At 43.2% G+C, this 18,455-nt stretch overlaps 1 protein-coding gene across 1 annotated transcript; it reads left to right on the top strand.

Annotated features, from left to right (window-relative positions):
• The first annotated feature begins 14,613 nt into the window (after positions 1–14,613).
• On the top strand, positions 14,614–15,642 carry LOC133792042 (uncharacterized). Its single transcript, XM_062229951.1, has one exon. The coding sequence runs from the start codon at positions 14,614–14,616 to the stop codon at positions 15,640–15,642; it is 1,029 nt and encodes a 342-aa protein (XP_062085935.1).
• Positions 15,643–18,455: the final 2,813 nt, after the last annotated feature.

The following is an 18,455-nucleotide window of genomic DNA, read 5'->3' as shown; positions in this document are numbered from 1 at the left end:
CTGATGAAGTCTTCCAAGGTAGCTGCCTTGGTACGCTGCATGTCATCCCAAAGAGGGGAGCCCGCCCGGATCCCAGACTGCAAAGCCACCAGGCGCTATCCGTCGTCCACCTTTGTTTTGGAGGCTTCCTCAGTGAAGCGCTGGTTGTAGGCCCTCAGTGTCTCCATGGGGAGCTGCTTGATATTTGCGAGGGCACTGATCTGCATGTCCATCCTCATGGCAGCCACGAACTGCTTGCGAAACGCTGACTGCAGTTCGGACTAGGATTGGATGGATCTCGGCTTAAGTCTCTTCCACCACTCCTCGGCGAGACCACTTAGAGTGATCGAGAAACAGAGGCACTTGTCGTCGTCATTGACGTGGGCCACTGTCATGTGCCCATTGTATCAGGACAGATGGTCCCTGGGGTCGGTATTTCCAGTATAGGCGGTGAGGCTTGGCATCTTGAATCCCTTGGGGAGTACAGCGTCCAGGATGTGCCTCGCGCACGGCTCTTTATCCTCTTCATCGGAGTCACTATCCGCTCCTTTCCTGCTTGCGGACCAAACGGTCCGTAACCTTTTTCAACGCGGCCAGCCGCTCCATGAGCTGCCTGGCCGTGCCATCCTCCAGGGGGATTCTTTCGTTCCTCTTGTCATTGATGTTGTTTCTAAGGTCGCCACCTCGGGGGAGAATCTTCTCCTTACGGGCCCGCTCTTTCCGAGTGTTCAGTCTGTCGCGTAGGTCTATCCGGGACGTATCGTCCCCTAAACTAAGGGCATGTCGTTCCTCGCTGCGCAGCCGCTCCCGACGGTTTTTGTTAACCGAGGCACTTGGGTGCAAAGACCTTTCCCGTTCGTCTCGCCCTGGGGCGTGCCGGGGCCGTGCATTCCGCGACCGCATCCCCTGCGGATTGATCGGGTGGCCTCGTCCTGGGACGGGGCACACCTTCTCTTTCCTAGGGAGCGGCCAGGAACGGGTCCCATCTTTCGTGACGGGGGTGTTCTTTTCTCGGGTCTTTCCACCAACCTTCTTTTTCTCCCTGTCCGGGTTTCCTGAGGTTGGGACTTTGGATAAGAGGACAGAGTGGGGACTTTGGAATACTCCTAAGAACCATTTGAAAAAGAGTGAGTATAGTGAAGAAGAAAAATGAAAGGAGTGGAAGGACTAAACCATTGAGAAAATACTTACCAAAAACTTATGTGCAAGTTCTTAGATTTCCTAACCAAAATAAAAATTAAGGTTAGAAGGCTGAGTAGAAGACAATGAGAACTTAAAATAAAATAATACCAATGAACTAAGGTGTGGAAATACCTTGAAGACTTGTAAGACCAATCTAAACCTCGAACCGAAATACAATAAAACCTTACTTCCCCAAGTGTTTGATAAGCTTATGATGATCAAGCTTATGATTCCCAACCCAAGTGTTTACACTCTCACACTCACCTAGCAACTTGCAGCCTCTGAACTTAGAGTAAAAGATGAATAATGGCTGGGTACTAGGTCCTATTTATAGAGTTTAGGAATGGAAGGATCTTAATTTAGCTTGAATAAAAATAATGGCTTTTTAAGTGAATAATTTGAATTATCGTTCAGCAGAGGCTGAAGACTCGTTCAAAAAGATGCTGGACTTATCAAGAGGTTGAAGGGTTGAATGGAAAATGATTTCAAAAACATTCAAAATATGCTGAAGGAGGCGATATATCGCCCCTATAGGCGATATATCGCCTGGACCATTATGCCCGAGGCAAACGTGCATTGTTTCGTGTTTTTCGTATCTACGTGCTGCGATATATCGCCCCTTAAAGCTACGATATATCGGCATACACTGATTATTTAAACACGAAATTACACATTTTTAGCTTAATTTGAATTGAGTAAATAGCCTTGACTAAGCCCTTAAACGTTTTCAAAGCTGCTGACTGACCTTAGAGCATTCAAATTTTACCCTTATTAAATTTAATCCTCTAAATACTTAATCCTTAATCACCCATACATAACATGTGCTTAAAATCCTATTGGTTCTTATCTAAACCTTATAGTATGAAAAATATTATCCTCAATATCAGCCATATTAATCAAACCTTAGGTTAAAATTAATATTCTTAAACTATAGGTTAAACTTATAAAATCTACAAGTACTACTATGAGTGTCCAAATAAATCCTGGTCTGAACAAAAAATCCACAGTTATAAAGATAATACTATAATTACTATAATACTACTATCTAACTAGCTAAGTAAAGTTCTTGGACTCTACATCTATGCAGTCTATCAATAATTCTACTATCAACAAAAGAATGTGTAGCACCAGAATCAATAAATATAGTATAAGGATTTCAGCATTAAAAAGCTGACCTGTAACTACTGAGGGTGAAGCCTCAGCTTCTGCCTGAGTTAATGCAAACACTTGAGCTAGGGTCAAACTGTCTGCCTTTCTGGGTTCTTCCTTTCTTGCTTTCGGGCAATATTTCTTGAAATGTCCCACTGCCCCACATAAGAAGCAAGCCTTTTCCATACACTCCCCCATATGGCGTCTCTTGCACCTAGGGAACTCAGGATAAGTCCTCCAGGCCTCAATGCCACCCTGGTGGCCCACTGAAATACCACGCGATCGCCTGTCAGTGCCTGGAGCTGGGAAAGCATCATGAGCCTTCCTCTTCTGATCACTCGGGCCTCCGCCCCTACCTGAATCAACAAATAGAGGTTCTGCACTCCTAAACTCTCTTCTGGTTGCATTATCCTGCCAGATCTTGTTCTCTGCACTCTCAGCTGTGAACGCCTTCTCAACCACCTGTGCATAAGTAGAAACCTCTCCTTTCTGGTCCAATCAGTGGGCACTAGCTCCATGGCAAACTTTGCCAATCTATCAAATTTCAAAGCATTTTCAGTCACTGATGTGTTGCCTGAAGTAATCTGCTAAACTATTCAGCCTTTGCTGACCTGATGGCATCATTATAATACTTTTCATTAAACAGAATCTGAAACTCTTCCCAACTCAGGGCATTGACATTTCTGGTTTGGGATATAACTTCCCACAAAATTTGGGCATCCTTCCGAAACATGTATGTGGCACAAGCCACCCTCTCATTACCAGACTCCCTCATAAAGTCAAGGATGGTGGTAACCATTCTCATCCATTGCTCAGCCTTAGCTGGATCTGCACTACCCACAAAGACTAGAGGGTGTTGTTTACTAAATCTTTCATAAAGGAGTCCCCATTTACTTTCATCTTCTGGCAATTGCTCAACCTTTGGCACCGCTACAGGTGATGCTTCTGGTAAAGTGTTCCCTATAGGAACCTGTTGTTGTCTCAGGAGGCAGATTTCTTCTTCCTGCCTCATAACTCTTGCTTGCAAATCAGCAAATAGCTGCTGCCAGTTATTAGGAGCTGGCTGAGGGATCTAACTCTGGTCATTTTCTTGACCCTGTCTATCATTCTGGTCCTGATCTTTCTGGCCAGCTGATGCACCTATCTGCCTTGGAAGCATATTATCAACTTATACTGTGCTGAAACAATCAATATGGAAAGTTAGGCAATGATAACTAAACCTCTTGCCACCTCACATTCCAAGATCAAGCAGATATCCATCCATGTTCCACAATCATACAGATGAACATATTGATTCATGATCATAACATTTAACATTTAGCATTTAGCATTTAGCAATTAACAATGCAAATAAGCATGTTCTACTAATATCAGTACTAATAAGCACGTTCTTGGTTATCATGCAGCAGTCAAGGCCCGACTTTATTAATGTATCTCATGTAGGCAGGTAAAGCATTTATATTCTATTTAAGAAGTTAAACACATAACCACATAAATAGTTACCAAACCATGAGTCGAGCTTGTCTTCAGTGGCGAGTGTACATGCCCAGCCAGTCTACAGGAAACCTAAGCCTTGGCACGCTCTGATATCAAGTTGTAGCACACTGGTTACTGCAAGACCGTTACTGTGGACTTAAATAGTGCTTAACTCGCTAATTGAGTAATTAGGTTATAAACATGCATCTAGGTGTTATTAACAGGCCAGGGTGAAAATCTTGGTCAAAAGGAATGAATATATTTTATTTAAAACATTAAACTGTACATGGGCCCAAAAAAGTGTCTACAAAGTTATTTACAATCCAAAATGGTCATTACAGTATAAAAATTACAACCCACTGACCTAAGCAGCAAAATATAGGGTTAAACCCTATGTAATGCCCAAAAATCCTTAATAAGGTTTAGGACATTGATTAAGAGGCCGGAGGGCCATAATTGATTTATTATGTTATTAAATGATTATATGCATGTTTACGTGAATTATATTATTATATGATAATAAATGCATGCATATGGGTCCATTTTTAATTATAAGGGCATTTTGGTAATTTGGCTCGTTGAGGGCATAATTGTGTGTTTTCATGATGTTGGTGAATTGTGAGTAAGACCACATTATATGTGGATTTTTTCGAGCTTTTCAGCATGAGATGATCTCAGAATGCAAGTTATCGGTTTGGTCATAATGGGGTCGATTTTGGGGCTCAGTGTGAGTCTCGGGGTAATTTGAGGATTAGTTCATTACCGGGAATAAAAAGGGTAATGGGATATGATTTATTAGCATTCAAGAATATTGGGAATAATTGGAATGGGAAGGTGTTAATTATGATTAATGAGTTAGGCAGGAAATGACGATTTTGCCCTTGGAGGCTGTTTAGGGTTTTAATTAGGCCTAGGGGCATTTTGGCCTTTTGACCTAAAGGATATGTATCACTTTAAGAATATGTTGAAGCTTAAGAAAACAGAGTGTTTCCTTCCTCTCCCTTCTCGATCATCTCCTTCTCCTTCCCTTTGAATTTTTTGAAGCTCAAATTGAGGGTTCAAGTTTGGGAATTGAGGCTTAAGGGTTTAGGCTTGTGTTCAGCCATTGAAGATGATTCAATTCGAGTTTAAGGTAAGGTTTTAGTTCAATTTTCTGGTTCCTTGCTCTGTTTTTGTGTTAGTTTTGAGGTGGGAGTTTTGATCATAGGAATGGGAATTTGATGAGGTTTTGAATGGTTTAAGGCTTAGGTTTTGTTGGTTATATGATGAATAAGTTGTGGTAATAGTTGGGAACTTTGCTTTGTGGAATTGGAAGTGTTTTAGTAGGTTTTTGGATAGAGTTCAAAGTGGAAAAACAAGGGATTTTGGTTGGCTTTTAGGTGGGGCCGCGGCTCTGTTCTAGAGCACCATAGCCCAAGCTTGTTGAAGATGAAGGGTGGTGCCGAAGGGCCATTGGGTCGCGGCATGGGGATGTAGGGTCGCGGCGCATGTTGGTGGCTGGAGTGCAGGCGCCTCTGTTTGGGAGGCAGGCCGCGACATGGTGGAGTAGGGTCACGGTCCTTAGTGGTTTTTTTTGGCCAGAAGTGTGTTTTCATTGTGGGAATCCAAACCTCAGGCCTTGGGATCGTTCCTACTATCGGTTTAGTGGGATTTGATGTCTCGGAAGCTAGGTCTTAGTTCGGGAACTTTTATGAATTATTATTGATGGGATCCTATATTTGGTTATGACTAGGTGATTGTTAAGGGATCAAAGGATTGATTGTTCTCAAGGGTCGTCCATTATTTATTTCACGCTTGAATCAGAGGTAAGAAAACTACACCCAATATGTGATGCATGTGATGCATTAGAAACATGTGATTAAGGCATGACATGAATGTTGAATATGAGATTGTTCAGAGCTTGATTCTTTACATTTGTGCATGATCATAATTATGCTAGCAACTGTTAAGTAAGCATGCTGAATTGCCCTACACTTGGATATTTGACATATGATATATGTCCGGTTGCATTGCTTACTTGTGCATGACACTGACTCATTAGTCAGGATCGGGAATGGTGTCAATATTAACTGTGAAGCGGTGACTCATTAGTCAAGTTCGGCAGTAGTACTGAGCACTGGTCGTATGATATTGGCTGAAGAGTCAAGAATGGTCATAGCGTGTTTAATGCAAGCTGAAAAGAATAGATCTAATTGACATCAGCATTGAAGGACTCATCATGAGCATTAATGCCAGACCGACCTCAAGTTTGATGAAAACTAAAAGCGCTTGTCTAGCCTATGGCTAGTCACTTAGAGCCAGGGCTAGGAGGCCCAGGTGACTGCCCTTGTGCCTGGGGTGCCGCAGGCTCGTCCTCTGGCTTTGGCCTTTCTCTCCTGACATAACGGCCCAGGTGTCCCCGGCGGATGAGCTCCTCAATTTCTTCCTTCAAATGGATACACTCTGCCGTGGTGTGACCGATATCCTTGTGGTACTGACAGTATCTACTGGGGTCCTTTTTGGTGAGGTAAATATGCTCCCTGGTATCTATGAGGTTCGTATAGTAAGTATAAGCCGCTTGCCTATGATCATTCCCTCATTTGGTTTTCCTCTGCTAGTCGTCTCTTGACCCATCGTACGCCCTTTTCTTCTTTGTTACATTCGACCCATCGTTAGCTGGGGACTTCACGTGGGGCTCCTCCTTTCCTGCCTTTAAGTTTGCGTGGCAATCCTCCACACGGATGTACTTCTGCGCTCTCTGGTAAAAGTCATCTAAGTCGGTGACTTCCCTCTTCAACATGTTGTCCCACAACATGCTTCCTGGGAGCACTCCCGCTGTAATGGCCATTTTTAACTCTCAGCGAGTTAGGCTCCCCACTTTCGCGGCCTCCATATTGAACCGGTGAATGTAGCTCTTTAGGCTCTCATACTCCCCTTGCTTCACGTTGGCCAGGCTGGTACCTGGCATCGTGTAATCCCGCACGGCATGGTGCTGTTGGAGGAATTCGTCAGAAAACTGCTGCCAGGACCTGATTGACCGAGGCCTTAATCTTTTGAACCATTTGTAGGCGGGTCCTTTCAAAGTGACAGTGAAGCAGTAGCATCTGGCACCGCTTCCAATCCCTCGCAGTTTCATCAGATCGTTAAACGCATCCAGGTGGTACTTTGGATCCGTGTTCCCTTCGTAGGGGGTCATATTGGGTTCCTTAAAGTTGGCAGGGAGCCAGATGGCCTGAATCTCCCTCACAAAGGGCGACTCATGGTCGAATTCTTCCTCACAAACTTGGCCGCCTGATGCGGTTACGATCTTGCTTCGCAAGCTGCTCATCTCCATATATTCCTCTTGCTTAGAGAGTCCTTCAAAGCGGACGGGCTAAGATCTGCCTTTCCCTTGCCCTCTCGGGGCGCCATAGGGGGCGTGGTCCCTTTTCCTGCCCTCTTTTTATTGAGCTCCTCCCGTAAATCTGAGGGTGCTCTTTTAGAGGTGACCTCGTCCACGTTGCGAGGGGCAACATTGGTCCTTGGCGCTGGTTTCTGGGCCTGCTTAGGTGGTTCAGGGTGCTCGCGTTGCTTCGCTCGGGGGGTGTTACTGGTAGAGTGTCGGGTTCTCCCATCATCTACTGGTACGGTGGTTTCCACCCCCTCCCGGCCTTTCTCCTTCCTCTTAGGCAAGGTCACCCTCGATTTACCTTGCAACAGGCCATTCAGGACCTCTTGCATGTTCTCCAAGGTGGTCTCCAACCTTTTTTTCTTACGGTGGAGCTCACGTATTTCCTCTTCGTAGAATCGAGATTTCGAACTCGAGCTCACAGAATGGACCCGGGGATGCTTATCATGCCTGCGGGTAGAGGGGTCCGGGTCCTGCCGGCCGGAGTTCGGTACCTGTGGTGGTTTTGGGAGAGGGCACTCATTAGCATTTTCCGATGGTGCTCTTGGAGGACTTTCTACAGGTGGAGCGGCTGGTGACGAGGCCACTCTATCACCTCCGTGAACCTCAGGGTCCTGCGGGGGTTCCACGTCTCTATGTGGAGGAGCGTCCTTCAGGGAGGCCTTCAGCTGGGCTCCGTTCAGGTGAACCTCTACCTCTCATGGCTCCCTGAGGCGCTTCGAACGTCTTGGCATCTCTTCTCGCCGAAAAAATGGTAGAACAGTAGCTTGGAACCAACATTCCCACAGACGGCGCCAAACTGTTGACGGTGAGAACTCGTTAACTAAGTTGAGGTGGAAAAAATTATCAAGTAAAGATAGTCAGTGAAAAAGCTGTAGAAATTTAAGTAATAACTCAAGAACAATGATAGAACAACAATGGAGAAATCAATCTTTCATTCACTCTCAAGCACTTGCTACAGTAAATTTTCCAACCCCCCCCCCTAATGTGGGAGAGGGGTCCTTTTTATAGTAGGCTCTGATGGCCTGGAATACATGGTGGTCCAGGAGACCAAGTGGTACATAAGTACTCTGCTAGAAGAGTGGTTTCAGAAGCTGAGGTCGTGCACCCAGTACAGGGGCAGGCGTCAGGAGGATGTCTCCACTACTTATCCGTACCCATGTCAGTGGAGTGGGGACAGACATAGTGGCGCAGGTGGTAGTGGTGTCGACTCTGACTCCTGGCCATAGACGTACGGGCCATAACTCTTATTCCAGCACTCCCACTACCCCACTAGTATGGGTGTCCGTACTCGACGTACAGGGTCTTAGCGACCGTACCCAGTACTAGATCGTACAAGTACGTTCTACTCAACTCATACCCGGGCCTCTGAGCATTGGGGCCCCCAAGGTATAGGGAACGAGACACTTGGTGCACTTAACGGGGTTGGCGTGAGGCGAGGCTCTCGGGTCCTTGACATGAGATGCCTGAAGCACCCCGAGGCCACCCACGAGCATAGGTAACAGGCATGTGACCCCGTCAGAAGTCTAAGGGTACGAGGCGAGATGCCTCCCTCACGAGCCCCTTGGTGGCATGGCTCTCATGACGCTCACGAGCCCCCTTCACGAGGCCTCCTGCACGTGGCCATCTGATGGTGCGGCTGAGCGAGATGGCTGGAGCTTCGCGGCCGTGGCTGGGCATGGCCGAGTGAGGCCAATGGTGTCCGCGCCTGGGTGGCCGAGCGAGGCCGAAGGCGTCAGCGCCTGGGTGGCCGAGCGATGCCTAGCGAGGCCAAAGGCGTCAGCGCCTGGGTGGCCGAACGATACCTAGCGAGGTCGTTGGTGTCTCGCGTCTGGGTGGCCGAGCGTAGCCGAGCGAGGACATGGCGTCTCGTGTCTGGGTGGCCAAGCGTGGCCGAGCGAGGCCATGGCGTCTCGCGTCTGGGTGGCTGAGCGTGGCCGAGCGAGGCCAATGGCGTCTCGCGTCTGGGTGGCCGAGCGTGGTCGAACGAGGCCATGGCGTCTTCCGTCTGGGTGGCCGAGCGAGGCCATGGTGTCTCGCATCTGGGTGGCCGAGCATGGCCGTGCGAGGCCATGGCGTCTATGTCGTGTAAATGGGGGCCTCATGGCATTGATCACATGTGGCACAAATCCAGACTCGTGTAGTGATGGTGTGACGACTTCCCGAGACGATGATGACCCGAGGGCCTCGCATTGATCTCATATTTCCCCTTGGTCAGATTTTGAGCATCACCATATCCCATTACCTTGTTCATTCTCGATAATGTACTAAGCAACAAATTAACCCAGGCTCACCCCGAGCCCGACAATTAAACCCTGTTATGATCAAACTGCTAATCTCGCAACCTAAGATTGTCTCATGCCGAATAGCTCAAACATATCCACATAACAATGTGGTCTCATCCATAAATCACCAACATACACATAAATAAACAGATATGCCCTCAATGGACCAAATTACAAAAATGCCTTTCTAATAAGAAGTGGGCCCACATGCATGCAATTATCATCATATAATAATATAACTCACATAATCATGCATATAATCACATATTTGAATATTAAATCAATTATGGTCCTCCAGGCCCTGTAATCCAGGCATTAAACCATATTAGGGAATTTGGAACATTACAAAAGAAGCCATAGATTCTATAGAAATTCAGTTATAACAGAGAGTTTGAATGGTTACCTTAGCTGTGAATAATGATCCTCTAACCAAAAGCTTTCCAAATCCCAATCCCAAGCCTTCAATTCTTGTATTTCTAGCCAAAATCTGTCTCAATTTTCCCAAGAACTAGTTTGAAGCAACTTAGAGAGAAAGAGAGTGAAGGAGAGAGAATAAGTCGGTCAAAAGCTTATGAGTGTTTGTGTGTTTTTTTCTTTTATTTCCTAAGGCTTAAGTGGCTTAAGCTAATCCCAAGGCTTGGGGTACCAAAAATGTCCTCGAGGGCAAAATGGTCAAATTTCCCAGTATTCCCTCCTAAACTCGTTAACTTCAAATATATCTCCAATTATTCATTTCCATTATTCGATAACCCAATTAAATGCCTAATACCCAAAATAACCCTCAACTCGCCCCGAGTCAAGTATTGGGTCTCAATGTGACTTTCCCGCTAACTTGCTCCCTAGGATCGTCTCGTGTCGTGTAACTTAAATAAACCCACATAATAATGTAGTCTCATACATATCACATATATGCACATATGTATACAATTATGCCCATAACGGGCCAAATTATATAAATTTCCATTCTAATAAGAAACAGGCCCACATGCATATTTAATACCCCTAAACATGCTAAACTAGTCATATTATCACATAATCCACACAATTACAATTAAATAAAATAAATAAATATATAACTCCATATATTTCCATCCCCCCCCCCCCCTAATCAAGGCCCTAAGCCTTATTAGGAAATTTTGGGATGTTACAATACGTGTTAATGGTTTCAAGTAGATAATTTAGCTCACAAGGTGTTCCGACCAAGGAAACCCTTCCCAAATAATGCTAATTTAGACCCAAAGAACACGAGAAAGGGTAAAGGCATACCTTGAATAGGTGAAGTTGCACACCGTCGCAGTAGTAAAAATACCTAGGGTCGAAAGTACATGCCTACAAAAGGAAAGGGGATAGAAATAAGCAATTTTTTAGTCTCCATATGTACTAACAAATGCCAACTGAGAAATAAGATTTTTTATTTTCTCTGCTTTGGCGCTTCTTGCAGCTCTCTACCTTGTGCCATGGCGAAAACAAGGGAGAAGATTCAGGGGAAGTAAAAATCTGTTGCAAAGAAACCAAAGAAAAGAGGTCCAACCTCTACTTCAGATGTTCAAAAAACAAAAACCATGGAAGCTGTGCTTGGCATCGAGCCAATTGCTTTTTCGGATGAAGAAGACGATGGTGTGGAGGTACCTGCTGCTGGTTCGAAATCTGTGGAGCCTGCATTCTGCGATGGGCTTCCAGAGCCTCTGTCACCCAAGTCATCCTTGCGAGACATACATCGACAGGAGGAAATCAGATCGAATTTCGCAGTTTTTTTAGCTGCTAATCGTCAATGTGCTAAGAACATTTCGCAAGGTAATCTTGATACTCCTCCAATTCTGAGATCGGGAACAGTAATAAGGAATTTAGATAATTCGTTTACGAATGTTGAGAAAGATCATAAGGTAAAAATCACAATGGAAGACATTGAGGAAGAGGTAGCTTTTTGGAATTCTTCTATGGTGTGCTATGTGCTTGGAGCTAACCCACCACTGTCAATTTTTGAGGGTTTTGTTAGAAGGATGTGGAAAGACAAGGTAGATAAGGTTGGGCTGCTGTCATATATGGGGTATTCCTTATTCGATTTGAAGACAGGGATGAGGTTCTCAATGGCGGATATATCTTCCTCAACAAGAGGCCTGTGGTGATGAAGGCCTGGGATCCTAATACTAATTTCAAGAAAGAAGATGTCTGAACGGTACAGATATGGATTCAAATCTCTGATTTAGCCTTAAAATATTGGGGTGAGAAATCGTTGTTCAAGATTGTAGGGAAATTGGGGAAACCTGTGCAGGTGGATTCAGTGACCAAAGAACGTGATAAACTCAATTTCCCAAGAGTCCTTATAGAAGTTTCTCTCAAACAGGATTTTCCGGAACTCATTTATTTTGAAGATGAATATGGTTTCAATGTCTCTGTATCAGTCATGTACGAATGGAAGCCTATTGTATGTGGCCATTGCAAAGGCATGGGACACACAACTGATGTTTGCAGAAAGAAAGGGGGAAGGAAGCAACAATGGGTTGTCAAAGAAGATGTCAAGGAAGCAGCAGCTAGCCAAGCTACCCAGGAACCGAAAGTAGATGCTGATGGTTTTCAACAAGTCACTAAAGGAAGGAAGTATAAGGAGAAAGAATCTGTGGAAACACAAACAGCTAATTCATTTCAGGCATTAGCTGAATTGCCTGGTTCATCGATTACTGTAAGTGAGGGTGTTGTTGCAGAAGACATGGTTGGAAGACAGCAGAAACTAGAAGCTAGATCGCAGGAATTACCTGAGCTGATTCCGAAAACAGCAGATTCCAATGAGTTAGATACAGGAGAGAAAACAGGAGGAGGGGGAGTGCCTCCTCTTCGAAATGGATAGAATTTTGAGCTGGAACGTCCGAGGGATCAACAACTAACAAAAGCAAAAATTAGTCAGGCATTTGATTAATACTCAAAAGGTGAGTTTAGTTTGTCTTCTCGAGACGAGAGTTAAGGCCCGGAAACTTGGGTCTTTATATGTTAACATGTTCAATGGTTGGTGTTTTACCTCTAACATAGCTTGGCATGCAGGTGGGCGAATTATAGTAGCGTGGAATCCTCTTAATTTCACTGTGAGCATTTTAAGATGTACTAGCCAACTTATACATCTTTTAGTGTCAACTGTGGATGGTAAGAATAGGTTCTATGTCACCTTTGTGTATGCTGTTAATGATATAGATGGGAGAAAGGTGTTATGGAGAGATTTACAGGATATAAACACCCAGGAGGCATGGGTTGTCATGGGAGATTTCAATGCGATATTGAATAGAGAGGAAAGGATCGGTAAACGGGTGAAGTATAGTATAGCAATAGATTTTATTGACTGTATGGGGGACTGCCAATTAGAGGATGTCAAGTATAGTGGGAGATTTTTCACTTGGAGCAATAAAAAGCAAGGAGATGATAGAATTTGCTCCAAAATAGATAGGGTGCTTGCAAATCAGTCATGGCTGAACCGTTTTATCAATGTTGAAGCAGTGTTTCTGTCTGAAGGGATTTTTGATCATACCCCTGCGGTTTTATCTGTGTACCCTGAGATTCTAAGTGGCAAAAAGCCATTTAAATATTTTAGAATGTGGTCTTCTCACCCAAAGTACTTAGAGTCAGTGAAGGAGGTTTGGCAGCGAGCAATTACTGGGACAAAAATGTTTCAAGTAGTTGCTAAGCTCAAGACTCTCAAAGGAGTCTTAAAAGAGCTAAACAAACAGGGGTACAGCGATATTCATGCAGCTGATGCTCAGGCCAAGGAACGCTTGATTGAATGTCAAGAAAAGCTACAGTCAGAGCCTTTGAATCCAGATTTGCTTATTAGGGAAGTGGAAGCCAGGGATGAATATATTAAAGTACATAAAGAGCTGCATTCTTTTTTGCAACAAAATGCTAAATTAAGTTGGATCAAGGATGGAGATGCAAACACAGCGATTTTTTCACGCCAGCATTAGAGAAAGAAGACGACAAAATAGAATTTTGTCAATTGAGACTCGAGAAGGAATCATAGTAGATGAGCCTTCGCAGGTAACAGATGCCTTTTTATCCTTTTATCAAAGCTTACTTGGTAATAAAATGGTAAATAGACATTCTGTTCTAACCAGTGTGGTGAAACAAGGGCCTTTAGTGACCAAGCAGCAAGCTGATTTGTTATTGGGCGATTTTACAAAAGAAGAAGTCAAGAAAATCATTTTTGAAATTCCAGGGGTGAAGGCACCAGGACCAGATGGATACTCAAGTTATTTTTTTCAGGACAATTTGGAGTTAATTGGGAATGACATCTTTGAAGTTGTAACTTCTTTTTTGCATTCAGGTCAAATCCTCAAAGAAATCAACACAACTGTGTTAACACTTATCCCTAAAGTTAAGTGTCCTAACACAGTTAGTGATTTTAGGCCCATTGCATGTTGCAATGTAATTTATAAAACGGCCACCAAGTTGATTTGTTCAAGACTCAAACACATTCTTCCTGAGTTGGTAGCTCAAAATCAGGGAGGTTTCATCAAAGGCAGGTTCATCGCTCACAATATTATGATTTTCCAAGATCTCATTCGGCATTATGGGAGGAAAGCAACAAAGGCAGGCTGTGTGATAAAGCTGGATTTACAGAAAGCCTATGATACAGTAGAGTGGGATTTCCTAGAAGAATTGCTCCTTGCTTTCCAATTTCCTGACAAGTTTGTAAAGCTGGTTATGAATTGTGTCCGGACTCCTAGGTTCTCACTCATGTTCAATGGCTCAATGCATGGGTATTTTGAAGCAAAGAGAGGATTAAGACAAGGGGATCTTATGTCTCCTCTTCTCTTTGTCCTTGGAATGGAGTATCTTTCAAGAATAATACAACGAATTGGGTCCAAATCAGACTTCAAGTTTTATGACAGGTGTGAAGAGTTGAAATTAAATCACCTGAGTTTTGCAGATGATGTTATCATGTTCTGCCATGGAGACTTTAAAAGCATCCATTATCTCTTGCAAGGGCTGAAGCTATTTTCTTGTTCCTCTGGGCTGCATCCTAATCCTTCGAAGTCAGCAATTTACTGTTGTGGTATGCAGGATAGTGAGGTTCAGCGCATTGTGGATGCTTCAGGTTTTTGCAGGAAATAAGTGCCATTCCAATATTTGGGCATTCCTGTTTGTGCTAAGCGAATCTCAAGTAATGATTGCTCTGTTCTAGCTAACAAAATGACAGCTAGGATTAAGGCATGGAGTGCTCGAAATTTATCATTTGCAGGACGAGCTGTACTCATCAACTCTGTGTTACTAACAATTCATTCATATTGGAGCCAAGTCATGATCTTACCAAAGAAAGTTATCAATGGAATTGAAGCCATATGTCGTGCTTATCTTTGGAAGGGTCATCATCTGTTTCAGGGAGCAGTACTTATAGCTTGGGAAAGTGTATGTCAATCCAAGGCTGCAGGGGGAATAGGTTTTAAGAGAGTTGCTGAGTGGAATACTGCTGCCATCATCAAGTATGTATGGGCAATTGCAAAAAAAGAAGACAACTTATGGGTTAGGTGGATACATAGTGTTTACATCAAGGGAGAAGATTGGTGGAGCTATCAGTCACCTAATCAAGGGAGCTGGCATTGGAGAAAGTTGGTTGCTGTCAAAGAACGGGTTAAGAGTATTACTGATATGCAGCAGTTTGCTGGTGCAAGATACCAGATATCTCGAGGCTACACGATGTTATGTCCTGTTCAAAATAAAATAAAATGGAGTCAAGAGGTGTGGGGAAGACTTAACTTACCAAGACATAGCTTGGTATTATGGATAGCTGTTCAAAATAGATTAAGAACAAGGGAAAAATTGCAGAAATATAATATAATTGCTGAGTCTCATTGTTTGTTCTGTCGGCTTCATACAGAAACAGAGGAGCATCTCTTCTTCAGTTGTTCTTTATCTTTGATTTGTATTCAGCAAGGGAAGAGCTGGCTTCGATGGGGAGCTGAATCAAGATCCCTGGGCAGTCTTCTAAGATGGATTGAAAGAGCCAAAATTAGCAAGTTCAGAAAGCAATGTTACTCAGCTGCAATTGCAGCTTTGGTTTATCAAATCTGGCATGCCCGAAATGATATTCTCTTGCATTTGAAGGCGGTGAAGATAGACTTGATTGTGAGAAAAATTAAGGAAGATGTTAAATGTAGAGTCAGCTGTGTTAGGCCTCAACGTGTCAGTACAGTAGACATAGAGTGGTTTTCGAAATTGTAAAGATAAGGAATTGTAAAGATAAAGATGTAAAGATGGAAACATTCTAACAGCTCATATATTTGTATAGAAGTTGATATTATTAGATCTTCCATTGAAGATGCTATTAGATTGTATCGTTGTTTTTGGAGTAATGAAAATCTTGCTGATTCATAAAAAAAAAATGTACTAACAAATATCTATAAAAAAAAAAAAAGAGAAAAGAAAAGAAAGAAAAAGTGCACTTGTGGGAGATAGAACCACCCACCTCTTGGAAGTTTTGGAGATTGGAGCACAACTAAGCTAAGAGAAATGAGTGTAGTGATTGTCTTTAAGGAGAATACCTATTTATAGGAGGCTCAAACTCATCCTAGCCATTGAATCCAATATTTGATCCATGGACAAGAATGAAGCCAAACACCCACGTTGGGATCCGCGAAGCCAAATGATAGGCTCACATTTATCCTCAAGGAATCATGAAGATCACCACCCCAAAGTGTGTTACTTCACACCACCAAAGCAAAGAAACACACTAACACCACAAGCGGCTTGAATGCACTATACCGAAAAGTCTACCAGAGCACCTAAAGGCCCTCCCATAGACTGAGGGGCAAGTGTGGATGCCAAAATTTTAGTTGCACTAGGCCCCCACCTCATGACCCTCAAAAGATAGGCTCAGGATGGAAATATCCAAGCCCGGCCTTGCGCCTTACACCAAAGGCCTCGCAAGACATGCACCTCTCTTACAGAGCCTCGCTTCTTGCCTAAGGTCACGTAAGATCACCCTTAAAACTAACGATGAGTCTCGCACTGAGGGTCCCAAGAGGGTGCATGTCTTGCTAATAATGGCCCACCTCATGCCAAGGCCTCACGAGGCACAACATTGCACCCGCACACCTTCGTCTCGCGCAAGCACCTCATGAGGCATGGCCTCGTGCCACGAGCCCATCTCATGCTACAAGCCTTCCTCTCATGCTACCGCCTTACGAGGCATGGCCTCACACCACGAGCCCCCGACTCGTGTAAGTAACTCGCGAGGCATGGCCTCGCGCCACAAGCCCCAACATCTTGTGAGGCATAGCCTTGCACATGGTCCTTTCCCCCGCATCGAGCATCTCACGAGGATCTTGCCTCCCATGCCTCTTGGGATCGTGTCTCCCATGATGACCCATAAAGACTTCAACACTCAAAGGTTAAAAGAGTAGGATGCATTGTGAGGATAAAAACCTACGCATGACTCAAAGAGATCGTACAAGTACGAAGTACGTACGGGGGTACAACCCTAAAGACCCCAGGTGTTTGACCCTAAACACCATGCCAGACAAGTAGTGGTCGTACGAATAAGGTATCTGATGTGGTCCTTCCTAGCCAACCTCTGACATTCGTACTAAAAAAATGATGGAGGTACAACCAGGTACTAAAATTGAGGTGCTCCTGTAGACCTTTAGCGTGTACTGGAGCCGACCACCACACTCCTAACACCAGAACCATCCGTAGTCTGCATATACAAGGCCATGTCCCCCTAGGACCACCATGTACAGTGAGCCAATAATGGTCTCCTATAAATATGACCTCCCTTCACCTGAGAAGGGGGTTAATTTTTCGGAATTTTGTAATCTGCAATTACTAATGAAAGCGCACATTCTACATTCTCTCTATTTTCCATTCTAAAATTCTAGCATTTACGTTTTGTGTTCTTGAAACCATCAGAAAGTTTGCTTGAAATTCAGTCGATTTAAGTTTGCTTCTTCTACAACTCACAATGTTCTTAATCTAACTTAGTTGACGAGTTCATACCGTCAACAATTATGTATTGTTGTACTTCCTTACTGGGGTTTTAGCTCACCCCCTTTCGGGTAAACAATAAGGATTCTCTTTGGCACGCTTTGTGATGTGGTAGGTTCAAACATCTGAGTACGTATCGCGTGGGGGTTTCCTATGAACGAACAAATAATCAATATGACCGTCGAGATTATAAGAACTTATGTTATGAATTTTATTTTCAATTACGCCAGTGGGACTTAAACTTTTATTTTCTTTAAAATATTGCATATGAATACTTTATTTTTATTTTTAAGTATTGGCCCCAAACTTGCATATTTTATCAATGCCCCACTGAGTTTTTCCTTTAAGTTGTATTTTTCTATTAATTATGACTTGAGTGATGTTTTTATAAAAGTAATAGATTAGGGCGCTTTATAGACATATACCTCACAACATTACAGTGTTGAAAAAATAACTTAAATCAACTAGACATCAACTCCACAACAATACACTCAATATATTGCATCAACCCAACATAAACTAAAAAACAACACCAAAACAACTAAAAAGATTACTAAAAAATATTCCAAATATAAAAAACTCAAAATATACAAAATATAATAAACTACAAATATACCGAAAAGCAATAAAAAATTATTCGTCAAGGTTATTTTGGATCTAGTGCAAGTATAATAATCACAAAAGACAATATTCTTATTTATTTAATAATTTTGACCCCACACATTACTACAAAAATTAATATTCTTATTTATTTAATAGTTTTTCCTCTACACACACCCGTCACTATCCTGCCTTAGAAACACACATATATACATATACACTAATTAACCTAAAAAGTTGTTTTAAAATAAAATAATCAAAAAAACTATTTATATAGGATAGATATATACAAATGTAGGTGATATTGGTGGTATAGGTACGTGTGGCTCTAAGTATTTGACAAAAATGTGGCTAGGCTCAGGTAGCAAAACAAAAGCTTGAGTTGTCTACTTACATACACATATACACATGTAACATGTATATGTCGGTTTGACTTATTAGCTCAAAGTAGC

Source organism: Humulus lupulus, chromosome 7 (assembly GCF_963169125.1).
Source record: "Humulus lupulus chromosome 7, drHumLupu1.1, whole genome shotgun sequence".
Taxonomy (NCBI): domain Eukaryota; kingdom Viridiplantae; phylum Streptophyta; class Magnoliopsida; order Rosales; family Cannabaceae; genus Humulus; species Humulus lupulus.
Note: the sequence above shows the minus strand (reverse complement) of the source record. Positions and strands in the feature narration are given on the sequence as shown.